The sequence below is a fragment of the Rousettus aegyptiacus genome, unplaced genomic scaffold, assembly GCF_014176215.1.
Source record: "Rousettus aegyptiacus isolate mRouAeg1 unplaced genomic scaffold, mRouAeg1.p scaffold_m13_p_2, whole genome shotgun sequence".
Lineage (NCBI taxonomy): Eukaryota > Metazoa > Chordata > Mammalia > Chiroptera > Pteropodidae > Rousettus > Rousettus aegyptiacus.
Window position 1 is genome coordinate 125902409 of NW_023416295.1, and position 27984 is coordinate 125930392.

Sequence of the window (27984 nt, forward strand, 5' to 3'; positions counted from 1 at the left end):
AAGACTTGTGGGAGAAAGTCTGGGGAGGTAGCTCCATGCTGAACTACTACTAGTTATGTTTATTCTAACAGACTAAGGGTCTCTCCCCATCCTGCCCACAAATAGCTTTGAATATAGAAAAAAATGTACCGTTCTGATTTTCCATACTCAAGGAACACTTGCACATGTTTACCTCTGCCCAGCTTCTACTCCCAGCCAAAGCCCTGATACCTGGCTCCTGTGTTTCTATTCTCATCTCCCCCTTTTTCCCTTTCTTACCTGCATTTCCACAAAGGAACATGCTGTTTCAGGCAAATGTGTGCTTAGAATATTCTTCCTATTTAACTTAGGATTTTACTCCCGTTTCATGACAGGTGTGTCAGCCTCCTCCACTTCGAGGCAATTCCCCTACATCTCTAGGTAACCCAAATTTATCCCTTCTTCGTACACCCACTTGACCCTTTACAAACCAGGACCCATCACCCTTTATTGCATTGTTTGCTCATCTGTCTTTTTAAAAGGGCGGGCCTAAGTCTTATTTATCTTTGTCTCCTCAATGCCTTGCACACATCTGTTAAATGACTGGTTGCATTAGTTTCTTTAATTGTATAGCTTTAATAAACTCGGTCTGGATTCCTGACCTGCTGAGCTGTCTTCTCTGTAAGCTTCCAATATCAGGACTGCAAAAGAACCGTGGTTTGACATTAGAGAAGACTCCGGACTTCGCCAACGTCATCGTAAGTGGTGCTTCACGACGCTACCACTTCCCTAACTCCCGTCTCTCAGACTGTCACTCAGCTCAAGGTCCTGAGGAGAAAGAGCCCAAGGGCAGCCACAGCCCACGTGCTTCTTAACAGGAACTCGGCCTCTTGCTAAACGTAGTTCCGCCAAGCGCTATCTTCAACTGACATCTCTGTAGTCCAATTACGGCTAGAGACTATAAGGGTCGTACCTAGTCTGCCAATGTCCAATAAAAAAATGAATTCAGATTAGCAAAAATTTTGGCCAATGGTTGAGAAGATGAGAGATTTTTAACCTATAGAAGCAGCGCTGAAAATGATGAGCAGCAAGCTCATCCAATGGACATGTCTACTGCCCAGTAGGCCTCGCCCCAACCGCCGGGGAGTTGGCGGCCTCTAGCGCTGCTGCGTTTAGTCTCCACACGGACTCCGCCATGTTGGGTCTTGTGGGCCGTGTCGCTGCAGCCTCGGCCTCCGGGGCTTTGCGGGGATTCAGCCCTTCAGCACCGCTACCCCAAGTTCAGCTCCTATTGCGGGCCGCCCCGGCAGCGCTTCAGTCTGGTAAGTGCCTTTTTCTAGGAGCTGGGTTCGTTTCTGCCGCCCCATGACCTTGAGCCGGGGGCCGATTGTTGCTCGGGCCTGAGGTATCTGTGGTGCTAGAAAGACGCCAAGGCCAGCGCCCTTCCTTCTAACGGCTGGAGAACAGGAACGGTTCACCCATCGGAGCTTTCTTCGATCTAATTCTGTCTCATTTTGAAAATGAAGGTGCTTTGTGACGGGAAAGTCTGGGTAGGTGCAATGACCTTCTCATGGAAGCGGGTCACCGAGCTCTCAAATAATGGGGTTTTGTTTCTGAGGATGGGAGAATTGTACAGGCGCTTCCTCTAGACACTCCTTCCCTGCAAGCGGAAGGGGGCTGGGCCTGGGCTGAATTCACCAGTCCTCGTGGGTTAAAATCGGGGCTTCTGATGACCTTTAACTGCCCTGATCCCAGCTCCTTTCAATATCGTTTTTGTCTGTTAGCCAGAGATTATGCAGCCCAAACATCTCCTTCGCCAAAGGCAGGCGCCGCCACCGGGCGCATCGTGGCAGTCATCGGTGCAGTGGTGGACGTCCAATTTGATGAGGGGCTACCACCCATCCTAAATGCCCTAGAAGTGCAAGGCAGGGATACCAGGCTGGTTTTGGAGGTGGCCCAGCATTTGGGTAAGTAGAATTTGTGAGGAACAGTAAAGAATTTGTTGACCTCAAATATTCCAAAATCCAGGCTGTCTTCCTTCTGTGATGACTTTATCAAATGACTTTCGTTCTTCTGAGTTTGCTGAAGCCATGTTTAGGTACTGAGAAGGAGCCTTGGTTGATTTAGGTCTTTCATGCCACCTTACACTTTGTTAAGGATCATGAAGCCAACTTTTCTTTCATCCTGTAATACCTTTATCTAACAGGTGAGAGCACAGTAAGGACCATTGCCATGGATGGTACAGAAGGCTTGGTTAGAGGCCAAAAAGTCCTGGATTCTGGTGCACCAATCAAAATTCCTGTTGGTCCTGAGACCTTGGGCAGAATTATGAATGTCATTGGAGAACCTATTGATGAGAGAGGCCCCATCAAAACCAAACAGTAAGTGTCACTCTTGCTGCATCTAGATACAAATATCCCCAAAATACCGCCTTTTCTTGCAGTGTTACATATTAGGGTGATAACTTTTAGTATAGCAGAATTTTCCTGCAGAGAATACTTAAAACATCGATGTATTCAGTTTTTAAAACCACACTGTGCAGTGCAGTTTTTTCTGCAGAAAATCAAGGATGCAGAATTTCTGATTGTAAAAAGTCTACTACTTAGGACCCAAGTTGATTATTTGAGTTTTAATACCAATGGCTTACGTTGTGGGATTTCCAGAACTTGCAAGTCTTATGTTGCCTGTTGGTATGCGAAGAAATGCTATTAGGTTAGGACTCAGTAAAAGCAAAATCTTTATGACGCAGTTGTCAAGAGAATATAATTATTGCTTCCTGAGATAATGAAATCCACTTTGTTGGAGAATGTTGGGCTAGATGCCGAATGACTTTTCTAGAATGTTATATAAGAAGAGATGAGACTATGAGTAAGGGGTTCGACTTAAGAATTGAGAGGAACCTTTCAACAAGATGAGTAGATATTAATCTCTTCTGCCTTTGCAGATTTGCTCCTATTCATGCTGAGGCTCCTGAATTCATGGAGATGAGTGTTGAGCAGGAAATTCTGGTTACTGGTATCAAGGTTGTGGATCTGCTGGCTCCCTATGCCAAAGGTGGCAAAATTGGTATGTTAGTGGTGGGCACGTAGTAATTTCCAAACCTTATGTTGGAAGAAAAAAATCCTACCATGTTATGAGTGGGTACTGAGATCTATCCCTCACTGATGATTAGCTCTGACTTTCGTTCTTCTGAGTTTGCTGAAGCCAGATGCCATTCCTGAGAAGGAAAAAGATGGAAAGAAACTTTTTTTTTTTTTTAAGATTGCTTATTTGGGAACAAATAACTATTCTTAACTATTCTTTCTTTTCAACCTCTCCCAGGGCTGTTCGGTGGTGCTGGAGTTGGGAAGACTGTACTGATCATGGAGTTAATCAACAACGTTGCCAAAGCCCATGGTGGTTATTCTGTGTTTGCTGGTGTTGGTGAGAGAACCCGTGAGGGCAATGACTTATACCATGAAATGATTGAGTCTGGTGTTATCAACTTAAAAGATGCTACCTCAAAGGTGAGTACTGAACTGATTGACGTCCACATGGTAGGTATGCCATGAAATTGTTTTAGTTGACTGCATTGTTTAGCTGAAGCCATGGTTTTAGTGTCCCAGGAACTACAAAGGAAATTCCTGTCATCCCCTCCACAACTCGCGCGCACGCGCGCACACACATACTCTTCTAATAACACTAAGGCACATTTCTTTTCTCTTTCACATTAAATTACATATCCAGACTGTTTTTGGTAGATAGTACCATCATTTGAAAGCTAATTTGGAGGAGAGTTAGAGGTGATTAATATGTTTCAGATGACCTTATTTTGTGCTTTTTACTTATAGTTTATTTCCTTCTTACTACTTTAGTAATTTATAGAATTTTACCTCAGTAATATAAGGAGTTATTGTTTGTTGTTTTGAACTGCATCTCTAAAAGGGAAATGTGCAAACAAAAACATTAACACCTTCGGATAATGAGTGTTTTTTTGTAGTTTCACTGATTTGGAATCATTGAGTATATGACTTCTATACTCCTTTGCCAGGTTCTCTAATTGTGTGTGATTTCTGCAGGTAGCACTGGTGTATGGTCAGATGAATGAACCACCTGGTGCTCGTGCCCGGGTGGCCCTAACTGGACTGACTGTGGCTGAATACTTCAGAGACCAAGAAGGTCAGGATGTACTGCTATTCATTGATAACATCTTTCGCTTCACCCAGGCTGGCTCAGAGGTAAGAAGACTTAGAGAATCTGATTCATTTGACCTTTCTATGGAATGATGGAAATGAGGTTGAACTTGTAGACAACTAAAATCTTGTGTTCTTACTTTTTTCCTTTTTAAGGTGTCTGCTTTATTGGGCAGAATCCCTTCTGCTGTGGGCTATCAGCCTACTCTGGCCACTGACATGGGTACCATGCAGGAAAGAATCACTACCACCAAGAAGGGATCGATCACCTCTGTACAAGTAAGAACAGTTGAATGGAAGAAGGTCTAATTTGTATAAAGGCGTGTATAGAGAAGTATAAAACCTTGTTAACTTATTTCAAAAGGCTTATAACTTGGTTTATGAACTCGCTAAAATAATGGATAAATTTTTGTACGTGTGTGTTAAAGACCCTAAAAAATTAAACATTCGTCTAAAGTAATAACATTCGTCTAAAGTAATTGAAGGTATATATGTAAATGTAGATCACAAACTAGTAGTTTTCAGCCTAAGGATCTACATGGAAGTAAAATTCCCTAAAAATGTGTCTAAATTGTGTAGTAACTTTCATGATTAATTTTCCTAGTAAACTGTTATAGTGGTATAAGGTGATTTTTTGTTGTTGTTTTTTAGTTTTTTAACTCTACAAGTGTGGGTATCACTATAGTAGAGTTAAAAGTGTCAAGGACAAAATGAATGATCATGAAAATTCTTTCACAGCTTGGAGGAACTAGATAATCTATAAACTCAGCAGCTATTAGGGCTGGTAAGAAGGCTCTTTTGAATTGGACTCTTGAATGCTAAGAAGATACGGAGTAAGATAATGAGGAGAGGTCAGAAAAGGGGGTGGCATAAGTAGAATTATTTGGCTTACTGCTTCTCATGGCTTCTTGACTCATTTTAGGCTATTTATGTGCCTGCTGATGACTTGACTGACCCTGCCCCTGCTACTACCTTTGCCCATTTGGATGCTACCACTGTGTTGTCCCGTGCTATTGCTGAACTGGGCATCTATCCAGCAGTGGATCCTCTGGACTCTACTTCTCGCATCATGGATCCCAACATTGTTGGCAATGAGCATTATGATGTTGCCCGTGGGGTGCAAAAGATCCTACAGGTGAGCGTTTACTGTAGGTGAGATTAGTGTCCATAAAATTATATAGATAGAATTTGGGGACTAAATTAGGACCGGATATTTTCTGGTGACTTCTGTGGTTTGCTTTGGAGCAAGGAAAGATGAGACCACCAGTTTCTAGTGTGTGTTAATGAGGTCTTTTGGGTTTACAGGTACTTGGTCTTTGGAATCCAATTTTATTTATCAGCACCAGGCTAGGAGTAGGGAGAACAAAACACTGATCTTAGCTGAGGGCCTTCATGACCATCCTAAATATGTAACTTTACCTCTACTCTCTTGTTTCACTTATAAAGTAAGGTGCTAAAATGATTTGTACAAAGCTCAGTGTGAATGTAAAGTGATATTAACCCTTGGATTTTTGTCCAAATTAAAGGAATGTATTTACTTGGAGCCCTCTTGTTTTTCCTAGGACTATAAATCCCTCCAGGACATCATTGCCATCCTAGGTATGGATGAACTTTCTGAGGAGGACAAGTTAACTGTGTCCCGTGCACGGAAAATACAGCGATTCTTGTCTCAGCCATTCCAGGTTGCTGAGGTCTTCACAGGACATATGGGGAAGCTGGTACCTCTAAAGGAGACCATCAAAGGATTCCAGCAGATTTTGGCAGGTGAGATTTCAAGTATAAAGCAGAACATAAAAAGGCAGAGAAGTGCAAATCTCTTGAATGCTTGCTGTGTTGTATTTCCATTCCAGCAGCCATCAAGCAATATATAATTAATTGCCTAATTACATAACTTTTTAAATTAAAAATAAGCTATTTATCACTGGTTTTCTTTGAAAAAAAAATATACTCCTCTGAGAGTATGATGCTTGTTTTCATTTTAGCCAACACTGAGTGAGTCCTTTCAGTGTTAGCTACTCTTGTGATTTACAAGATCTTTATAAGGCAGGCATTATCCTGTTTTACAAATTAGAAGACTTGAAGTACAGAAAAGTTTAAAATAACCAGTCTTAATACACACAGCCAAAAATAGCAATAATTTGAATCCAGGTTATGTGGCTCCAGACCATTTGTTTTTAATCCGTACTGTATTGTGTCTTGTAAATTAGATTTGTGAGGGAAGTTTGTTCAAAGATTTCTTAGGTGACACAAATTCATCAATTCTGACTGGTAGCCTCAATTGGTAAAGTATGTACACACTTCAGAAAGTTGATATTATTCCACTTATCAGTTGGATTTTTTTTTCTGTATAGGTGAATATGATCATCTCCCAGAACAGGCCTTCTATATGGTGGGACCCATTGAAGAAGCTGTGGCAAAAGCTGATAAGCTGGCTGAAGAGCATTCGTAAGGGGATCCCAGCACTCACCCTTCAAACTGTCCCTCTCCTTGTCCCTAATTCAGTCGCATTTTTCTCTGTAGGCCATGAAAGTCTTGATTGAAGAAGACATTCTGTTCTGTCTGAGACTATTTAAGGTTTCCAATAAAAGTACGTCCCTCAGAATCGGTCTGTTTTTCTTGATTCTAACAACACAGCCAGTACTAAAATTTTTGCAGTAATTTAGAATGGCTACAAGAAACAGCACAAAGTAGGCCATATATTTGAAATGGGTCATCAAAAAAGAAAGCCATCGCTTTGGATTGAGGAACAAATGTGAGTTCGTTAGAAGAGCATACTGGGAAAAATGGGTTGGGTTTAGAAAGGGACTGAGACAAGGCAGGGGTTAATCAGTGAAGGAAATGAATTTAATTTTTAGGAAATAGTGATACATGGTCTAAAGGATTAATATTGATCTGTGCAAAAACCCAGTCAAAGAGCTCCTTCCGTCTTAGACGACATGGTGTTTAGAAAGTGTTCTGCCTCCTGATTTATGTTTTGGACAAGCCTAGACTTGGGTGTTTGTGATCGCTTGAGTCAATGCAGGGTAAAAAAGGCTATGAGGCTTCCTGAGCTCTGCTAAGATCCCTTACCAAAGTTGGGGGAAAGACTCGATATGTTACAGGGGAATAACAATTTTTAGGGTGGCTAGTCCTAGGCTTCTGAACTAAAATAATGGAATCAGATAATTCCTCACCTTTGTTTTAGCCCACTAAAAGATGCAAGGTTAGAAGGAGTACTCAAAAGTACACACATTTCAGTTTGAAACAAGTTCCTCTTTTAGTGCAAGGTCAGATTTGGTGCCTCAATTTTTCTGGGCCCAGGCCTATCTTTTCCCTCTGGTGGTAGGACTAGAGACTGCAAGGACGTCTCATTTTTAAATCTATGAAGGCCATTTGCTAGGATATAGTTCCTAGCTAATGACTGTTTACAAACCGGCTGGGGCTTTTGTCGTGAAGTCTGCATTTATAAGCTCCACCCCTCAGGCATTCAAATTGGACAGGAGCAGGGCGGAGACAAACATCCCAATTCAGAGGCCCCTGGAGGCTGAAGGCTGGGGAGGGGCATTGGGAGAGGCAGTACGGGTGGAGTAGGAGCCTCTAAATTTCCTCCCATCTGCCTATGACGTCCTTGGCACCAGTCTCTTCTGTGTCAAGGTCTGGACGGAAGGTGGAGCCCCTGAGCTGCCTGTGCCTTGTAGTTTGCTCTCAGAAAAACCTGGATTTGGGGAAATGTTGAGTTATGGAGGTGAGGGCACTTCCTTTAGGTCCTGACTCAAGTGGGCAAAAAGCCGGTTCAGGAGGCCCAAGGGTATGAGTCAGCCCTTTCGGCTTTGTTTTCCCATGTTACCCAGATGCAGACCTGGGAACTGTGATCCTAAAGGTCGTTCGTATCCCTCCACCCCCGCCCCTCAGACGTTTACGTTTCTCAGCATTCAACGTCTCCCAGCATTCATCGAGAACCTTCTCCCTCTTACTAGCTGCATTTATTTCCTTCCCCCTTTACCACTCTCTTCTACTATGCCACTGAGATGTCAACATAGATCTAACCTTCCTCCATATTTCTCCTGGTTCTCGCCTGTCCTCGCCTCCTCCTCCCTCTCCACCCAGAGAAAGCCCCGCCCTTCCCTCCTCCCTCTCCTCCCCAGTCTGTCACACAGGGACATCACCCTACAGCAGTTCAGGCTGTGGTTCGCAGGAAGCATACATTGGCTTTTTGATTCGTGCTAGTTTCCAGCTCACAGTTTGGGAGGATCTAACGCCAGCCTTCACACGAAGGGGGAACCAAGGACAGTGAGTAGCTGGGTGGTCCCAGCCCTGGAGCCCTGCCAGCCTGACATGGGTAAGTTTGAGGACCAACCCCCCCCCCTCTCGGGAAGGCCTGAGGGATGCCTGCCTCCCTCCCTGGCTGACTCAGCAGGGGTGGGGCCTAACCTTTGCTCTTTTGGGGAGTGAAGGAGGGGAAAAGGGACTGTAGGGGTACAAGGCTCAGCTGGTGAGGTTACCGACCAAAAGATCATGAGCATTGGCAAGCTCTAGCTCGAAGGAAGAACCTGAGACTTTGAACCTAAGGTGGGGTGGCTCTCCCCATTTCCCGGTCCCCCCCCCATTCTCCCAGACCCTTGTTACTCCCTATTTAAGCTACTCAGATTCAATTAATATGTTACAGTACTCATTGCTGGCCTATACCCCTAAGAGTAAAGCCCACTTTTGGTCACGTTGTTGGGTTTTTAAGGTGACTCTCCTTCCATTTTCCTTCCAAGCCTTTTTAAGTCTCAGTCTCCTCTCCTCCCCCACCCTGACCCACCACCAGGTGGGGGCTGCATTGAGCAGCTGCTTCCTGTTGCCCCAGAGGTTGCTGCAAGGGTGGTGGTGGTTGGGGGGAGAACTGAACCTGAATAAAGCCGATTCTCACGGCCCCACATCAGCCTCATTAGGGTTGCTATTGGCGGCCCCCCACGCTCCAGTCACTGAGAACAGAGAGGTAGGATTGAGGTTGAGAGGCCTAGGAGGTCTTTGCCCTCGTGGCTTCCTGGTTCCACCGGCGTTTAAACTTGGGCAGTGCCGGGGGAAAGGAGGTTGTCAGGCCTTTCCACAGCTGTAGGGATGGGGCCCTGAGGAGCTGAAACACAGGGAACCTGTTCACCTGGTAGGGCCGCTGTGCCTTACCCCCAGCAGGCTCGGCCTTGAGTTCCCACTACTCCTCCTCTGAGTCCTTGTGATCTCACTGTCTTCCCGGCCTTGCTTTGTGAAAAGATCTTTGCCGGTGCCCCGGGAGCACAGGGGCGGAGCCCTCCCAAGTCCTCACGTTAAGACCCACCACCATCCCCCACTTCACCGCAGAAGTTTCTGTCTCTTCTTCCTGGGATCTGTTCTCTTCCTCCACCGGGATCCTTCCTGGTTCTGGCCCCTAGGAGACGCCACCCGCTTCCCCCTCCCCCAGCGGATTCTTTGCGACAGCCCTACCCAAGCGCTCGTCCTTACCCCAGTAGCTCCTGCCCCTTTAAGTGCTATCCTCCCCCCACCCGCCACCTCCACTGCCGCCGGCCTAGGGCTAGGGGAGGAGGCGTCTCCGCCGCCGGGCTCAGCCACCTGCGCTGGCGCCGCTGCCGCTGCCTGTGGCCCGGCCCTGCTCCAGGTGAGGCCCGGTGCCCACGTCCGGTCCCGGAGTCCCCGGGCAGGCCACCCCTGCGGTTCCCTGCCCCGGGATCCCCGCTGCCTAAGACTCAGGATCAGACCTTCCCCCTGCTGGAGCTGTCCTTCTTCTCTCCCCTGCACTATCTACTCGCCCATTTCTCCCCTGTCTTCTGAGACCGGAATCCCGAGGCTTCTCACGCCTCTCAGCCAACCTCTCCAGGGTAACCTATTCTGGACCCAGGCTCTCCCCCTCCCCCGCTCCTTCCTCGCCAGAAAAATCTCCCGCGGTCTGAGTTTCGCCGCCTCCTCTCTAGAACCAGCGCTTTCCCACGCCATCCTAACCTCCAATGGGAGGAGGAATAACCGCCACCCCAACTCCTCGCTTTACCCACAGTAAGAAGGATGAGGAGTTAGCAGAGACTATAGCACTTTGTGGCCTTCCTCCGTTTAGTCCTTCAAGTTCAACTAAGTCACATCTAAAGCTTTTCTGTAACCATCACCCCACCCCACCTCACCCGGAGTTTAGGTTTCCAACTTCAGCACCTACCAACCAGCGCTGGTGGGAAAGGCCCTCTTCTCTTGGGCCTGGAGTGGGCCAGTCCAGCCTAGGAATGCTCCTACCTCAAAGTCAAGGAATGGGGCCGGGGGTGCAGAATCTCGGAGCTTAAGGGGCTGTTAGGGGAAATAGTAGGTGAGGGATGGGCTGAGACTAATTCTCCAAGGGTGTTGGGGAAGGCAAGGCAAGCCCATCCTTCTCTATTCAGATGCAAAGGATCCCCACCCCTAAGGAAATTAGGGCTTTCTCCATCCTGTCCTTCGACCACCTTGGAGAATCTCCTTACTGAGTTTGAAACTGGATTGTGCGTGAATCTAAGGGGACACATACCAACTTGGAGAGAAGAGGAAGGGTCACGGTCCTTTTGATATGTTATAGGAGATCTAGCCTCCTCAGTATAGAGGGGGAGAAGACTGTTATTCAGTAACCTGGAGAGGGAGGAGGACAAGTTAAAATTATTACAGGGTTGAGGACCATCTCCCTACTAGACCTATTAACACAATGAACCTTCAGACATCGAGGACAAGGGAGGTCTTTAATAGTTACCCTACCTCCATTGGGGAATTCCCCCCTCCCTTTAAGTCCAGCTGCACCTTCAGCTCTGACCCTTCTTTTTTTTGTGCTCTCACCTCTCCTCTAGAAACGAGGGGACAGATGTGTGGATTTGCTTCAGTCGTTCTGGGGGCTAGAGGGAGGAGAGGGTGGTCAGCAGTGGTGTTTGGGGTTGAATTCCAGGACTATCTGGAGGGGCTGAGGAAGGAAGGTAGAGGGATGCCAACGAATCCCGTCCTCACTCCCTTTTTCTCTTCACCCTTCCATCCCTAGCCTTCTGGCTCCAGAGTGGAGCCAGGGACTGTGACAACTGACCCCAAAGTCAGGGTGGCGCTGCAGGAACATAGGGAGGATGAGAAAGGGGGAGCATTCACTTTATTACCCGCCCACTAGCCTGGCTTGAGAGAGTTTCAGAGTATTCCCTAGGCACCCTTCTCGTAAGTTGCTGAAAAAATGACCATTTACTCCTTCCTTCCCCTTTCTAGTAGCTTCCTAGAGGGAGATGGGGTATGTGATTGGCCACATCTGAAGGGATTGGGGAATGTTTGGGGACATATGGGGTCAGTCTGCCCTCTGTTGTCTGGATGGAGGGCGGGCGGGGGGCGGCGAGAGGGAGGGGGGAGAAGCACAGCTGCTGCCTAGACTGACTTCTGACAAGAAGTGAACACCCAGCTGTTGAGCATATTGACATCCCACCTTCATCCTTTCTCAAAAAGCGAAGATCTCTGATTAGATGGGATGAGGAGGGGTCTTATTCAGGGAGGAAGGTGATCGTAGTTTTTCTGCACCAGATGGGAAAAAAATGGATCCTGCCCCACTTTTCTAATCCCAGATGGCGCTCTCCAATCCAGCACCCCTCTTCCCAACCGCTCCTGGCTGGGATAGTGCTAGGAGTTGCCCTGGAGACTAAGCCTGGGGCTCGGAAGGGGTGGGGGCAGTCAGTGGGGCACAGGAGTAACCGGCTCTTCCGGAGATGAGTGGAGCCAGGGGGTGGGTGTGTGTGGGTGTGGAGGGAGGCGTGGCTAACACCCGTCTGACTGGCGCAGGCTCCTCCCCTACCTTCAGTCTCAGAATGGCCTGCCCTACGATTGGGGACGGGAGGTAGGAGGATTCTGGAGACCTCATCCGTCCTGGAAAAGCGAAGAGAAAATAAAGGATACCAGCTCTTTACCCCGGCCCTTTAGGAAGCCAGTCCATGCCTTGAGCTCTCTTCTTCCCTTGCCTTTATTTTTTATTTGGAGGTTTGGGGGTGGTGGTGGGCATTCCTTAGCAGAGTTGGTGGATCCCTGCTTTCTCCAGAAGAAAGGACTCCTATCCCCTGAGTGTGGCCCCTATTTACTCAGGGAATCGAGGTCAACAGGCTGTTTGTGGGTCTTTATTTTTTTCTCTGAGGTGACCTACAAATCTGTTACTTAGGAGGAAAGAAGGGTTTTGATTTCTACCTGTCTACCTTTTCCCCCTGATAATCTGCTTTTCTCAGGAGAGGGAGAGAAACCCTCCTAAACCCTCTTAGTCTCCTCTCTGGCCCACACACTTTAAAGACTTTGTTGAAGCTCACTTCCTTCTTCGCCTTTCTGAACCATTTGTAGTGGGGAGTGGAGCCTTTCCCCCAAACTCAGAATGAGCCTACTTCTCTGGTTAAGTAAAGGAAATCCAGTCTAGATTGATGTATTTGACCATACCCTGTCCCTACCCAATTTTCAGATCTCCTTCCTCCTCAGACTCCCAAATGGAAAGGTATTTCGTGACCTCTCAACCTACCAGTTTCAACATCTACATCCCCATATTCCTCTTCCAGAATATTCAACCTGAGTTTTGCACAGTTTAGGCAATTTTTTGTAGTACTGCATGTCATGGAATTGGAATGGGAATTATTTTGAAGCCTGCAAAGCATACTGAGTTGCAAAGAAAGTAAACCTGGCTTCTAGTCACATCTTACCTACTGTTTGCTCTTGAACAAGTCGATTGACCTCTCTGGGCCTTAATTTCTATTATCTGCTAAACAAAAGAAGGTTGAAGTAGAAATTCTCTAAATTCTAACTTATATGATACTGTTCCCAATCCTGGGGCCCTGCAATAGATATTTTAGATGATAGCCAAATTCTAGTCCTCTGCTAGCCTTTTCTTTCCTGTCCTCATTAGGTTTCACGCAATTATATAGCCTTATCAGAAAAAGTACTGAAACTGTGGAATAGGTGGACATTTGGGGCATCTTATTAGCCGGTCAGTTTTCGTGCTCATCCTCTGTTCCTCTTACCAGGTTTCGGCTAGACTCAGGTCTTCCCTCACTGGTCCCTGATGAGATTCCTTTTCCTACACACAGGAATCTTCCTGACCCCCAGGACCCTGCAGATGTCGCCAAGAAAGTGGTGATCCAGGCAGGATCAGGCTGCCCCCACGGAACAGAGGTGAGTGGGCAGCAGGCACAGCAGGCTCTTGCCTTTCTCCACCCCTTTACCAGGACTGAACTTTGCTGACTAATCTTTCCGCTTCTACACTTCCACTTTTCCACTACCCAGCCTGGGAAATAATTGCCCCCGAAATTACACTCCCCCTCTGCCTTTCCTCCGTTAGGAAAGGCACATGCCTTGGTCCTAGAAGTTTGTTTTTTTAGGTTAACCTTGGGACCAAGGAATGCCTTTCACTTTGTTCAGTGTGCCCCGGGATTACCAGCCTCAACGAGACACAGCAAAGACGCAGCTGCTGGGTAGCCTAGGGTAATACCGAGGCGCTAGGACCCAGATCCGGGTCGGGGAAGCCAGAATGTTCGGCGCTAGGACCCGGTGGCGGAGGCCGCGGAGGGCGGCTCGCTGTCGACCGCATCTTCCCCGCCCCCTCCGGCTTCGGCTCACTCCTCCCCCGCCGGCCATGTTGGCTCTGCTTGGGCCCCGCGGTTGAGCCGCGTCCCCCTCCCCCCTCCCGGACCCCAGACCCCCTCCCCCGCGATCCCCTCCCCTCTTGGCGCCCGGAGCGTGGCCATGTGAACCGCCCATCCCCCGGGGAGAGACAAGCCCCGAGCCAGGCTGGACGCCGCCGCCTCAGGTCTGTTGGGTCTGTGGCAGGGGGCCTGAGGGGAGGGAGCCCCGCTTTCATCCGTGGCTTCCTTCAGGGAACAGAGGCTCCAGAGCCGCCTAGCGCCTCGCCTGGGGCGAGAAGCTGACGCAAGCTTATTTCCAGTTAGGCTCCAGCCCCGGGTTGGGGTCTCCCTGCACTAGAGGCTGGGAGGTGACGGGGGCTTGTGGGTCTACTAAAGACCGGGACGGGGCGGCGGGGGCGGGAGTGGGAGTAGCTGTGGAGGCTCCGGCTCCGGCGACAGCGACGAGAAGGCGGAGAAGCCGCCTGGCTGGTGGAGATGACTCCAGTGGCGGACTCTGGGGTGGAATCCCCGGGAGGGGCTCCACCTCCTCGGGTGGGGGTGGGGATTGCCCGAGTGCGGAGGCTAGGTGAGGGGGTTCCCTGGGCGGGTTAAACACCCGGTTCGTGGGGATCGGGGCGTTTTGGCAGCGGTGAGTGGATGGGTTGAAGGGATTTCCAGGGGTCTCTGGGTGTCTCCCTCGGGTGCGTGTGTGTGTGCGCGCGCGCGCACGTTCTCTTGAGCTTGGCCAGCAGCAGAGGGCCTTGCTGGAGTGGTGCTGTGCCGGGCTTGGGGCCCTCGAGTCCTGAGAGAATCTCCTACTCCAGAATGGGGTTTATAGGGTTGATGCTGAGGCGTCCGGATTTGAGCTGGGTTTAGGGACTGAAAGAAAGAATAAAGAGGGATTCCTTTCCAAGGGGGATCCCTCACTAAGGGGATCCCCATTTCCTGGCGGAAAAGACCATCCGGCATCATTCCTTTCTTTCCCGCTGTTCCCAATTTTCAGGAGAAAGCAATGCCAATAGCAATCATCCTTTGTAGGATTTATTGGAGTGAGACGTTTGCATCCTTCGGGGGGCGATGGGGGGGATAGCTTCTACCTCCATCTGTACACAAACAGCCCCTCCCCCAAGCCTCCCGCAGGAAGTGGCCGGGAAATGGCAGCTGTGCGTTTGCTGCTGCGTCTCTTGTTTTGAAATGTCCATTTTAATCAGATTTGGTTTCATTTTCTGAGGCCTTCTGGGCAAGCTTGAATCTTTCCAACCATGTGGTCTGAGAGTCCTTTCGTTCGACTTTTTTTTGTGTGTGAACTTAATTTGTCAACTGGAAGTATTCAACTGCCGTTGGCTCATTGATTCTGATCCTTCCACTAGAGCACCTCTGTTGCCTGTCTTGATTTTTTTCCCTTGAGCTAGAGGTCATAGAGAAGCAAATGCAGTCATTCACCAGCAGGGCTACACTTTCAGTACAGTGTCGCAAATTCCCTCAGCGTGGAACTGCCAGGAGGACTTGCGATCTTTTGTGGCATGAGAGTAGCTTTTTGGAATCCTGCTTAATATATTCTTAAGTCTGACAGGTTTCTGTATTGCAGAGCATCTGAGCAAGTGAACTTGTGAGGTGAAGGAAAGTAGATTTTGAGAGGTGGAAGAAGAGGGAATGAGGAAGCTTTAACTATGAAATGGATTTGTGTGCTGGGATAGGGACTGATTTGCCAGTGAGAGAATGGTGGGCATGTTCCTCACTGGTGATTCTAGCCTAAGGATAGTCTGTCCATGTGGGAAGCCTGTCACCAGACAGGGTGCTGGAGAGTTTACCTTCTTCAGAACCAACAAATTAGGAGAGCTTGCTATCAAATGACTGACCCTTCAACCCATAAAAGTCATCTCTCTTACCTTCTTGGAGCACGGTTAGAATTTCCTCTGTTCTGTGCAAAGTCATGTGTCCAAATTTTCTTTCTTCTACCTGATAACTTCAGGATTTCTACAGTGGCATACAGTGATTGACTGTGTACTATATCCCCAGGCACTTTGTTAGACACTGAATTTGGTTAGAAGTGAGTTGGCTACAGGATTTTATATTTTGAGAGATGAGGTATTGAGATCATTTGGACTATCTTGAAAACTGCTGAAGCCTGGCAGTTAAATAAACTTTTAGTATTTTCCATTCACAGACCTCCCACCTGAATTGTACACTCCTAGAATAAAGGTCCAGAGTATGAACAGATAGATGTAAATGATTATGTGACAGCAGCAGCATCACTTTTGAGATAGCATCATTGCTCCTTTCACTGGGGTTGTTAGGATTAATATTCTGAAATAGTAAAAACAAGTCTGATGTCATTGTCTTTTTTCTTGCCCCCTCTGCTTGACTCATTAATTTGAGTTGCTTTCTGATAGGATTTATTAGATACTGAATTTAAGTTCCCCTTTCTTCAACCTTTGTTTATCTAAATTGGGACCTGACAGAATAGTAAATTGATTTTCCATGTTGGGGGTTAAAAGAGAAAGACCACTTTTCTCTCGGATCTTTAAAAGGAATAGAAGTTGGTTTTGAGAAATTAGATACTGACTTCATTCGAAAATGATTGATCAGAAAGCCAAATGAAATAGACCTTTCATAACCTTGTAAAATGGATGCATTTTTCTATAAGAGAAGTGGATTTCTTAATATTGACTTTTTTTTTTTTTTTTTTTTTTTTAGTCTTTTATTTCTCTAATGGAAAAAATTTGAGGTGTAGAGAGAACTATGCCGACTGACCTCAGAGCCAGTCAGAAATCTAGAATGCCCTGAGAGGCTCCTCTTGCAGTCGTGTGGTTCTGGAATCAGGTGTTGCCAGGAGAGAAGCAAAGCTTGTTAGGGTTACTGACTGTGTCTTCTGGCTGTTGACCTTTCTTACTGCCTCTGAAGTGGTCTCTCTATATTCTTTTACTGTTAAAATAGTGTGGAAGTTAGTTCAATAACTGGTGCGATGTTTGACCTTGTGTGAGATGTATTCAGTGAGCCAAAGTTTTGACATCCTAGGACATAGAGTGAAATATAAAACTCTTGAGGTATTTCTTGGGGCAAATCTTCCTGATTTATTTCTTGAGGTATGGGTGTCCTCATCTATCTCATAGCCTAAGATTAATACTTTATCTACATTGTTACATATGAGTCAGAAGGACCATTTGTCACCAGCTTGCTAGTCTGCATAATTTTGAAATTTATAAAATTCTGCAAAACAAGCTTTGAAGAGCTCTGGACTTTTTTCTTGGATTAGGTCACTAGCAGTAAGTAGAATTGTGTTATTATGTTACTGAGTGTTTTTTCCTTTTAATTATAAAGAATAAGGATATTTTACAAACTAAAAGGATAATATAACCTTACCAAAAATTCATCAAAAAACTAAAACACGAGGATTCTTGAGACAGATGGTCTCACTGCTTTTTAGTCTCCTGGTATTGGACTCTCTATAATGTGCTTCAGCAAACGGTATCCTTAACTTGACTGCTCAGCTTGGAATTTTGTGGGGCGGGGGACATCTTTTTGAAGGAAAGATGGAGTCCTTAACTGTTAGAGCTGAATTTCTACAAAACAATCAGAAAGAGCTGAAAAGGGGAAATAACCTTGTTACAACCTCTGAAATATGGTTATTAGTGTCCTGCAATTTCAGAGGCATGTCTATCTTCTGACAGTAAAGTGACAGAAAACCTAGCCTAGATCATTATATGGTTCCTTTATTTAGTCAACAAATATTTTAAAACTTACTTTGTGCCTTGGGTATTCAGTTAAATCAAGCAGAACATTTTAGAGCTTAATAGAGAATAATTTAGAGCTTAAGTTTATTGCCTTTTTACATTCTCAGTACTTCCTGTTTCCTTCCCTGTTTTCTTCAGAGGACAGCTGTCTAAAATACGTCAAGATTTAGGGCCTTTCTTCCCTCTAGAAATTGTTATCTCTGTGAAGAATGAAGCTGAATTTTTTTGGTTTTCTGAGACTAGTAGGAGCAAAACCATAACCTTTATTGGATGAGTAAGCTGGTAGTGGTAGAAAATATATATCTATTTATTCCTTAATCCAATTTGTGAATTCAACAAGTATTTCCTTGGGCTTTTTTATGTACTTCGCACTAAATTAGGTGTTGCAGTTAAAGTGGTAGAACTTAATATCTATCTGATTGATGCTGTAGAATTTACATAGTTGAGAAGAAATAAGGACAGAGAGCAGTCATCTTTCTGTTCTTCTGAGCAGCCTGGACATGGCAATTGTATTTGAGTAGCCTCACTTGGTATATCTTCTTTCATCCTTTTCCTTCTGCCTCGCTGTAATGACTAGAAGGAAAGGGGGTTCAGGAAAGGACATTTTGAGAGCCTCAGTCAGTACATGCTGTAGTCTGAGTCAGAGTTTGAAGGGAATATTGTTACCAGGGCTGTCAGGATGGGCCGTGCTGACTGAGGAAGGAGACATGTCATTTCTGTGGCTTGGCACTGGGAACTCAGTATTGGTAAAGAAAAACAGCTTTGCCAGGGAACGGATTTTTAGATGTTGAAGTCAAGGCATCCTTATTTGCAGCATCGGGAACTGAAAATAGTGAAAACTTTCCCAGGGTATGAGATAGGAATAGGGAATGGGGCAGCTTTGGTATTAAAGCAGGGTTTTGCAATCTTGGCACTATTGATATCTTGGGCCAGATAATTCTTTGTTGTAGTGGGCTGTCTTGTGTATTGCAGGATCATTAGAAGCATCCCTAGTATGTACTTACAAGATGCCAGTAGCATATACCTTTTGTTATCACTAAATGTCCCTTCAGGGGGTAAGATCACTCCGGGTTGGGAACTATTGTATTAGAGTATGGTGGGTGAATCCAGGGATATGTAAATTAAGAAATATTCTTTATAACACAGTTGTAGAGCTAAAACATAGTGCTATGATTTGTTTACTGTACAGCAAAATTCGTATTTGCTGTCCAGTAAAGATAAGCATTTGAAATCTCTCCTCTTTCAAAAAAAAAAAAAAAAAAGAATTAGTAACCTATTTGTGGAGTTTTGGTATACTATATGGGAAGAAAGAATCAAAGAGCTTTAGGGACTGCCACAGTGTCTAGCTGGATGTTGTTAATGTGTGTCTTGTCTTTCTGTGGGTAGCCTCAGAGGTTTGAGTGTTAGGATTGGTCAGGGCACCTGCAACAGTGTTGAAATCTGTAATACTTATTTCAACACTTTGTGCATTGTCAGCCCTTTTCTGTTAAAACCATGTCACAGGTCCACAGAGAAGTAATTCTTCAATTGCAACTGAGAAAAAAAACAATCTATTTGGTCATGTGGCAAGGACTTTACTGCTTCAAGCTTAAGGGGCACTGTCCTTTAACTCTTATAAAGAAAGTATAGAGGCTCGTAAGAGATCCGTTTACATACTACTGGGACTGGGCTGGGTGCTGGCCTTGATTGTACTTCCTGGTCATGAGAACTGTCTGCTATTCTGGGGGTTTGGGCACTGACTGATTTCTTTTTTCATTTGGCCAAACTCCTATTAGTTCAAAGGGAGACACTCTCTTTTGCTTTACTGTTGTCCTTACTAGTTCTAGATGGGAGGATATAATTCACCTTCAGGCTTTGTTGTGAAAAGCATCTTGGGTAGGAAGGTTAAAATGAAATAACTTTGGGTTTATTGCTGAGAGGAGATGTCTACATTTTTTTCGCATACTGTGATCCCATATTTAAGTGATATCTGAAATTAAGAGTCAGTTTGCCGATAAGGAGTCTGGCTGGGATGATCAGCCTTAGTTATGTAGTATCTTTTATGCTGGTAATGGTTGAAATTATATTTGTTATATTTTGATCTTTTGGATCTGATTTTTGATAACTAAGCAATCTTTACTCTTTTTGTCTAATATTATTAATAGCTAACATTTGTTGAGTGTTTGGTGGATGACAGACACTGCTAAGGCCTAGATTTTCTCATTTAATCCTTACAGGCTCAGGAAATGGGTACTAAAGTTCTTACTAATGATGAAACTACGGCTCAGCAATGTTAAGTGATTTTTCTAAGATCACACAGCTAGTGGTAGTAGAGCTGGAATTTGAATCTAGAGCCTACTATGTTGCCCTGATCTAACTGCACAGCGCAAAGAGTATGTTTCTAAGAAGCGTCTTGTAAATGAATGGATTGTGGTCCCCATGACCCTTCAGTAGAGGCTAGTGGGGAAACGGACCTCAGGCACTAGATAACTTCCCATTCCTTTTACCTATCTGATTTCTGTGAGCCATCTATTTATTCTTATTAGTATGTAGTTTATGGGACAGGAAATGCTGTGCTTTCCCATAGAGGCAGAGAGAGGGTCTATCATTGAGTTGTCTAGTGCACATAGGAAAGAAGGCATGTGTGTGTGTGTGTCTCGCACACACTCTAGGGGAGGTGTGGCTGTGCATAAAACTGGGGAAGGGAAACGTGGGGATCAAATGAGATTGGCTCTTCAGACAGCATTTCTAGAACTTCTGAAATGAATTACTGAATGTCCTAGTGTCCTCTTTGCTCTGTGGTGTGAGCTTTGGGAGAACCTAACCTAGAGAACTGGGGAATGAACTTTCTTCCTTCATGTCCATTCAGAAGGATCACTAATCTCATGATGCTTATATTTTAGATTCCTTACTTATGAGGAGTGGCCCTTAACTATGGGGAAATCATGGGGGACCCTGAGGTCTTTCTCTGTAGATACCCAGTTTCTTCATTGATGCATTGCAGGTTTAGGTTTGCTGCTTATTTTAGAGTGAAGATGGGGAAATAAGTCAGTCCTAAAAAATTATTCCCCTTAAATCAACAAAACACAAATTGCTTTTATTTTTTTAAAAATTTCAGTTAAAGTTGATGAATATAGATATAATTGTGGTATTTAGCCTGGAAAGCCTTAGAGCTGTCATGCTGTATACTACGCGAGGTTCATAATTTCGTGCTCAGAATTATGTTAAATTCACATGTTACTTACTGATGTCTAATTTGCATTATCTAGCACATTCAGCAACATGACTCTTACAAACCTTGGGCAGCGGTTATACAAGTTCTTAACCAATTTATTCATTCTTTACTTCTGGTTCTTTTAAAAAACAGCGTATTTAAAACATCACCTGGGTCAGCTTATTACCTCATCTTGAGAGCTTGATAAAAAAAAAAAAAAAAATCTTTCTACCTGAATTCTTTTGTCCTTTTAAAAACATAGTAACCCAAGAAGTTGCCTTTTCTGTATCAAGACAGATTATGTCTCTCACATATCAAATTAGTACACACTAGTACATTGTAAGTATCTGATGTGTCAGACTTAACCAATAATTCTGGCCTCTGCTTCCTATCTTCCGTCTTCTCTCTTTCAAAGATAAATTTATTCTAATTAAAGGCTTCACTTATCATTCCTAGTAGTATACCACCTCATATTCAGGAGAGGGTGAAAAGCTTTTTTAACCCTAATAACTCCCAGTGAGCCACTGCACTTTATAAATATAAATATCCAGCTATTTCTCTCTATGACCTTTTACATTTAAGCCAAAAACATAACAGAATAATGTTCCTTGGAACACTCAGTCAGTTTTTCACCTCTGATACTTCTCTGAGATGTATTTTTGGAGAGAATGGTATTTACTATAGCAAAGGAATAGAAGTGTTGCTGAATGATTAGGTTTTGCCATTATGGTCATCTTTCTTGAAATGTATTCTACTTTTCAACCCTCTTTACGAAAGCAAGAATGTTATCTTCTTCAGGTGTCCAGGGCTATGGATAGAATAATGTAGGAATTGTTTAACTCAAGTATAATAATAATACAAAATAGGATATATATCAAATATGCTTTTTTCTTCCATACCCCTATTTCTTTGGCTTCCTGTCAAAAGATGGCTTTGAGAACTTTCTTTGGGACTGCAGCCTTCCCTTGAAGGGGGAAAAAAAAGAATGGAGAATGTAACAGAGAGAGGTAACTTAGGCTGGGAGTTAAGAGGGTGGGGCTCATAGGGGGAAGACTTCTGCAGGCTTGTATCTTGGTTTTTCTCACTAACTGTATTTCTGCAAGGCTGACTTTAAAAGACTATTTCTATAGGGTCATTGTCCAGGTTAGTCAATTTCTTCCTCTTTTCTATCCTCCACCCTCCTCCTAGTACTTAGGTAGGAGAAGGGTAAGTAGATAGAGGGGAGGGGGCATTCCTTCTAGAAAATTTCAGGTAACATAACCTTGTTTAACCGCCAGTATTTTTTTCCCCTCTCTCTCCCCTCCTGCAGAAATGGAGGCAAACGACCATTTTAACTTTACTGGCCTTCCCCCTGCACCTGCTGCCTCAGGACTGAAACCCTCTCCCTCCTCAGGGGAGGGCCTCTACACTAACGGGTCTCCCATGAACTTCCCCCAGCAAGGGAAAAGTGAGTGTGAGGGCCACATGGCCTGGGGGGGGGGGGGCATCTTTCCTTTAGAGCAGGTTACTGGGACAAGATTTGGCTTTTTGCTGGGTAGCTACTTCACAATAGCTCTGTGCCAGGTGGGGAGGGAGGAGGCGAATCCTCAGAACTCCAGCTGTTGGAAAGAAATCAAGCTTCTAAGAACAAACTCCAGGGGTTTATGGAAGCAACACTTTTAGTTTTGCCTTAAAGTTGGAAGGGGTTAGAAAAACATACTGGCTTTTTCATCTTAGCCTGCTCTTCTGTCAGCCCTTGGCTATTGCCAGAGAGTGGGGAGGTGGCTATGGCTTCTGGTAACCAGGTTGAACCCATGAAAGAGAAAGAGAGATAAAGGGTCAGCCCTCTGAAAAGCTGTTTTTAGAGGTTGGAGAAGCCACCCCAGAACTGGAAATGGAGGGGTTGGGTGAAGGTTGGGATGTGTTTGCCTTTAGTTTGTGCAAGAGAAAAGAGAGCAGATGCTTGAAGTGCCTGTGTCGTGCTTGAAGTGCCTGTGCCACCTCCTGTCCTTGAGCATGGAAGGTTGGAAGAGGGAGAATTTTAATGGTTACCTAGTTCCCCAGAGAGAAACATCTATAATTCCAGATGGAGGTGTTACTGCCAAGATCAGGTCTTTTTCTGGATTTGGCTTATCAGTTGCTCTGTACCATGGCTCTGCCAAGTACCTCTTTAATCTTGCCTGGGTTTCAGGTACTTTGCTTGGAAGCAGAGAAAAGCCCAAATGCTTCTCTTGTTCCTTGCAGCAGAAAAATACTGCTGCAGGCTTATACTACCCACCTTTACCTCCTATCCTCCACAAATAGGTTACAGATAGACAGAAGCTCATTTATTTCACTGGAAGAGGACCCCCCCCCCACACACCAGCTTTCTTATATCTTAGTTTCTTTCATTTGATTGTCGTCCAGTCTAGAGGTTGCCGTTGGTGTTGAGAACTAATGTACAGTACTGGTTGTGCAGAGGTTTTCCCCACTGCATATTACTCTCCAGTGCCTATGGAGAAGTCCAGCATTCTGAGCCGGTATCTTGCTGCTGTGTGACTGCAAATTCTATTCTTAGCCCAGCACATGCTGGATCTGCATGTGCCAGTGAGGTGGAAGCTGTCCCTTCAGATGCCACTGTGGGACCAGATAGGCCCTGGAGAAAAGGGGGGGCCTTGAGAATTCAGTCATGCTACCCCAAAGTAAGAATTCCTCTAGGGAATAAGGATGGGGAAATATGGGAGTCACCGTACGGAATTTGCATACAGTTTAATTTAAAAAAAAAGAAAAAAAAAACAGAGAAAAAACAAACCTATGAACATCAGTAGCCAGCTCTGTATTTGTCACTCCTGTGGGTAGACCAGGAGAGCTCTCCAGCCCCTACTCAGCAGCCTTCAGCAGCAGTTGCTAAGCTTACATCCAAGAGCATCTGGGTTGGGTGTTCCCTAGAGACCAGAAAGCTATAAATATAGCAGAGGGGCAATCCCTCTCCCGTTTACCTTCCCTTTTTCTAGTTAGTACTGTTCCTTTGGTAGAGGTGGTAGAGTTACTTGCATACGTACCTGTAACTGACCCTTTTCCCTCCCTCTCTGCCAGGTTTGAATGGGGATGTGAATGTTAATGGCTTATCTACTGTATCTCACACTACTACTTCAGGGATTTTGAACTCTGCTCCCCACTCCTCCAGCACTTCACACCTCCATCACCCCAACGTGGCCTACGACTGTCTCTGGAACTACTCACAGTACCCATCTGCCAATACTGGCAGCAACCTCAAGGACCCACCCCTTCTCTCCCAGTTCTCGGGGGGACAATATCCACTCAACGGCATCCTTGGGGGCAGCCGACAACCTTCATCACCAAGTCACAACACTAACCTTCGGGCTGGGAGCCAAGAGTTCTGGGCCAACGGTACCCAGAGTCCCATGGGGCTTAACTTCGACTCACAGGAACTGTATGATTCCTTTCCTGACCAGAATTTTGAGGTGATGCCCAATGGACCCCCTAGTTTTTTCACCTCCCCACAGACTTCTCCCATGTTGGGATCCAGCATCCAGACCTTTGCACCCTCCCAGGAGGTAGGCGATGGTATCCATCCTGATGAGGCGGCAGAAAAGGAGCTGACCTCAGTTGTGGCAGAGAATGGCACTGGCTTGGTAGGCAGCCTGGAGCTGGAAGAAGAGCAGCCAGGTATAACTGTGGGTCCGTGAGTTGGGTTGGGAGAAGGAAAATGGGGCTGTGGGGCAGTGGCTTTTTGAGGTGAGGAAAACTTGTCTTTCCAGCTCTCTGCAGTGGAGGCTGATTTGCATGTTGGTGATTAGCAGAGCCAAGTGGCTGGTGTTTTTGTGGCAGCAGCACCAGCTCGAGAGTGGGAGTGCAAATTATTTCAAGCTCATGCAGAGCTGCTGGCCTGGAGAGGGCAGGTGGGCGAGCCCAAAACAGCCCCAACAGACACCCTGCATCAGAAAGTCTTCTTCCAAAATATAAAAAAGATTGGGGCAATAGCAGGGGGCACTGGGGCCAATTCGACTTGATTTTCACAGGACCAGACTGGCTGCTAAAGTGGGCTAGGCTCTAATAGTGATTGGCACTTAAGAGAAAGAGACAGGCAAAGCATACCATTGGTTGTCTACTCACCGTTTCCTTTTTCTGTCGTTGTTTGCATTGGTATGTGTGACCATTCCTCTCATATTTTCTCTCAAAATAGATAAACAACTAGTTTACTATTGATTCCAAGTCTAAGGGTGTCTACCCTGTAAAATCACAGGATGTTTTCTCTGATTACTACCTGTTCCCACTGAAATGGGGAAATAGCTGAGAACATGATGGCATTCTTGTCTCAGACCCCACATTCCTTTCTTCTCTCTTTACCTGCTGTAGGATTTTACTAGTACATCTCTGTTCACTTCATTATCTTGGTATGTTCAGTATCCAACATAGAACTGACACCCATGAATGCTTGAAAGAATGACTATCCTCTAGCAAAGATTTGACTGCCTATTGTAACTAAAGGAACCAGATAAAGCCACTGATTTTGACTTTTGCCCTGTCTGGGTATTTTCTAGAACTGAAGATGTGTGGCTACAATGGCTCCATACCTTCCGTGGAGTCATTACACCAAGAAGTCTCAGTCTTGGTTCCTGACCCCACAGTGAGCTGCTTAGATGATCCTTCACATCTTCCTGATCAACTGGAAGACACTCCAATACTCAGTGAAGTCTCTCTGGAGCCATTTAACACCCTGGCACCAGGTAAGCTCGGAGGCTGGCTCCCTTCAACTCACACATGCAGAAAATAGCTGGCTTCTACCACCTGGAAGAGTTCGTAAACCAGGGAAAGAATTTGTGAATCTGGGGCATTGAGTCCTCCAGATAATCCTTTGGCAGACCAGTCTCATGCCACTGGCCTGCCTGAGCCAACTGCACTCTAAGCTGAATTGGTTCATTTCCCAGGTTCTCTCCCAGTGTTCCTTTTGGCCAAGAGCCCTGGGCTTTAATAATTCACTGGATAGGGACTTATTACCACACAGTTGGGCTATTTGGGTTCTCACTAACTAGAAAGAAGACATTTGCCAATGAACAATTACCTTTTACCTAACCGAAATATAAGAAAGGCCTATTTATGATAGATGCTAGAATTTTATGCTGGTCCGTGGGTCGTTATAGAGCCAGTGCTTTCCCCTTCATTTCCACTTGAAGCTTTTACAATTCCTATAGCTTGGTGACTATGCTTTCAGGGAGAGGCCTGTTAAATTTCCCTAATTTTACATTAGAAAGAACCTTCACACTGTGGAAACTAGAATTGGATATATTCAGATAAATGTTTTGAATCTTGCTTTCTGATTTTCCCACCCCCTGAAGAGCCAGTGAGTGGAGGACTATATGGTATAGATGACACGGAACTGATGGGTGCAGAGGACAAGCTGCCTCTTGAGGACAGCCCTGTGATCTCTGCCCTCGATTGCCCTTCTCTCAATAATGCCACTGCCTTCAGTCTCCTGGCAGATGATAGTCAAACTTCAGCCTCTATCTTTGCCAACCCCACCTCTCCACCTGTCCTTGGGGAGTCTGTCCTGCAAGGTAAGTGAGGAGGGGTAGAACAAAGAAAGTTCTTGACCTGGAAAAAGGTGAGAGAACAAATCCCATAGTCAGAGTCAGGGCCTTTGTGGTTGGAAATCTGTGAGAGCATCTTGCTGGGGGATGAGGGGCTTATGAGATAGTGCATGGTAGAACTAAGAAGGCACAGCTACATTCTGACTTCTCTGTGCCCTGAAGAACTTGTAAGACTTGAAGCTTGCAGGTAAAAGGAGGCCAGAGGCTTTACTGTCTCTGAGTTAAAGGTATTTCTTCACACAATGACAGCAGCAGCAGCTTTGCTTTAATGTTCGTGAATGGTTGGGGAGGACAGCCAGTGGGCTACTTGTCTTGTACTAATCCTAGAGAAAAGCCCTTGAAGTAACCCTGTTTAGCTTAGTCCAGGTTAGAGTGAGTAGATTCTCTCATTTTATATGACACCATTCTTCCTTTACCCATCCTGCCCCTTTGGATTCTAGATAACAGCTTTGACCTGAATAATGGTAGTGATACAGAACAGGAAGAAATGGAGACTCAGCCTTCAGACTTCCCACCACCTCTAACCCAGCCAGACCCGGACCAGTCATCCACTATTCAGTTACATCCAGCAGCCTCACCAGCAGTCTCGCCAACAGCCTCCCCAGCAGTCTCCCTGGCAGTTTCTGCAGCAGCCTCCCCAGAAATCTCTCCAGAAGTCTCTCCAGCAGTTTCTCCAGCAGCCTCCCCAGAAATCTCTTCAGTCGTCTCCCCAGCTGCCTTCCCAACAGTCTCTCCAGCTTCCTCAGCAGCCCTCCCACCAGTCTCTTCAGAAGTCTCCTTGACGGCCTCCCCTGTGACCTCCCCAAAAGCATCCTCTGCAGCTTCCCCTGCATCTGTCTTCCCAGCAGCCTCCCCAGCAGATAAAGATGTCAGCAGCTTCCCTGAAACTACTGCTGACCTGGAAGAGATCACTGGAGAAGGAGTCACTACTTCTGGTGGTGGTGAGTATGCAGATTCTGTCCCACCCCTAGCTGGTACCTGGAGAAGTTTCTGTTCTGTGTGGTATTTAACCCTTCTCTGCTGACCTCTTCTTTCAATAATCTGTTGAACTCTTAACTTGGGTATCCCTTATTTTTCTCCCAAGGTGATGTCCTGAGGAGACGAATTGCTACTGCAGAAGAAGTTCGTCTTCCCCTCCAACATGGGTAAATGCTTTAATTTTCTACATGCATTGGCCTTGAGAAATATAATGAATGACTAGGAAGAAGGGAAGAGAGCTCTTGTCTTCTGAGGTGGCGAGGATTCCGGCTAGACAAAAATGGATTAAGCCAGTTATTTGCAATGATAATTGTTTCTTATGAGATTCCTAGGCTTTCCTACTTACTCTCTCAGGGTCTACCTCCCCTCATCTATTCTTCCTTCATCTTGTGGCTACTCAGTTTTTTGCTTAGGAGGCTACAGCTGTTATCTTTCCCAAACCCAGCCAGGACTCTAGGGCTCAGATATCCAAATTAACTTACTTTTCTCTATGCTTAGAGAAGGGATAGCAGTGAATGGGGAGTGGCTTAGTCCCAATGAGTTGGATTTTTTTTTTTTTTTTTAAATGCTCTTTGGTGAGGTAAGGACAAGAGCTATACCTGACCAGAATGAGAATGAACAAGCCAGCTGACACCAAGGGCCTTGAAGAATAAGTACCTTCCTAAAAAAGAAAAAAAGAATAAATGCTTTCCTAATCTTCCCCACCCCTACCCCTGTAGGCTACTAGTGATCGATCATCAAGTCTGAGTTCTGCTTAAAGTTTTCAGAGAAAGATAAGGCTTAGTCTTATAATGATCTGTT

The 27984-nt window shown here is 45.5% G+C and overlaps 2 protein-coding genes and 2 non-coding genes across 13 annotated transcripts in view; all 4 read left to right on the forward strand.

Moving 5' to 3' along the window:
• The first annotated feature begins 1033 nt into the window (after window positions 1–1033).
• Window positions 1034–6732, forward strand: ATP5F1B (ATP synthase F1 subunit beta). Its single transcript, XM_016165702.1, has 10 exons — window positions 1034–1280; window positions 1743–1925; window positions 2165–2339; window positions 2903–3024; window positions 3280–3464; window positions 4017–4175; window positions 4287–4409; window positions 5053–5265; window positions 5693–5894; window positions 6482–6732. Exons 1-10 carry the CDS (start codon window positions 1154–1156, stop codon window positions 6577–6579), a joined length of 1587 nt encoding a protein of 528 aa, XP_016021188.1. The 5' UTR covers window positions 1034–1153; the 3' UTR covers window positions 6580–6732.
• On the forward strand, window positions 1995–2068 carry LOC118614503. The gene has a single exon (XR_004956091.1). It is a non-coding gene; the product is annotated as a small nucleolar RNA SNORD59 (small nucleolar RNA).
• On the forward strand, window positions 3115–3184 carry LOC118614504. Its single transcript, XR_004956092.1, has one exon. It is a non-coding gene; the product is annotated as a small nucleolar RNA SNORD59 (small nucleolar RNA).
• Window positions 6733–8239: 1507 nt separating the features above from the next.
• The window catches only part of BAZ2A (bromodomain adjacent to zinc finger domain 2A), a 32671-nt gene continuing 12926 nt past the window's right edge, over window positions 8240–27984 (forward strand). For 2 of the 10 annotated variants that reach the window (XM_016165701.2, XM_036235907.1), the window contains exons 1-7: window positions 21563–21642; window positions 21945–22082; window positions 23690–24283; window positions 25159–25344; window positions 25954–26172; window positions 26646–27146; window positions 27290–27350. In XM_016165701.2, the coding sequence (XP_016021187.2) occupies window positions 21621–21642; window positions 21945–22082; window positions 23690–24283; window positions 25159–25344; window positions 25954–26172; window positions 26646–27146; window positions 27290–27350 (1721 nt within the window). In that variant the 5' untranslated portion in view covers window positions 21563–21620. Of the gene's footprint in view, window positions 8449–9725; window positions 9745–13174; window positions 13260–13706; window positions 13894–21562; window positions 21643–21944; window positions 22083–23689; window positions 24284–25158; window positions 25345–25953; window positions 26173–26645; window positions 27147–27289; window positions 27351–27984 lie in introns of those variants that run through there. The other 8 variants (XM_036235908.1, XM_036235904.1, XM_036235905.1 and 5 more) reach the window with 8 other exon arrangements.

Excerpts from the sequence above, each read along its gene's own strand:
- ATP5F1B (XM_016165702.1), top strand. The coding sequence starts at position 1,154 with ATGTTGGGTCTTGTGGGCCGTGTCGCTGCAGCCTCGGCCTCCGGGGCT. Across the intron at positions 1,926-2,164 it reads GGAGGTGGCCCAGCATTTGG|GTGAGAGCACAGTAAGGACC; the intron begins GTAAGTAGAATT and ends TTTATCTAACAG. Across the intron at positions 4,410-5,052 it reads GATCGATCACCTCTGTACAA|GCTATTTATGTGCCTGCTGA; the intron begins GTAAGAACAGTT and ends GACTCATTTTAG.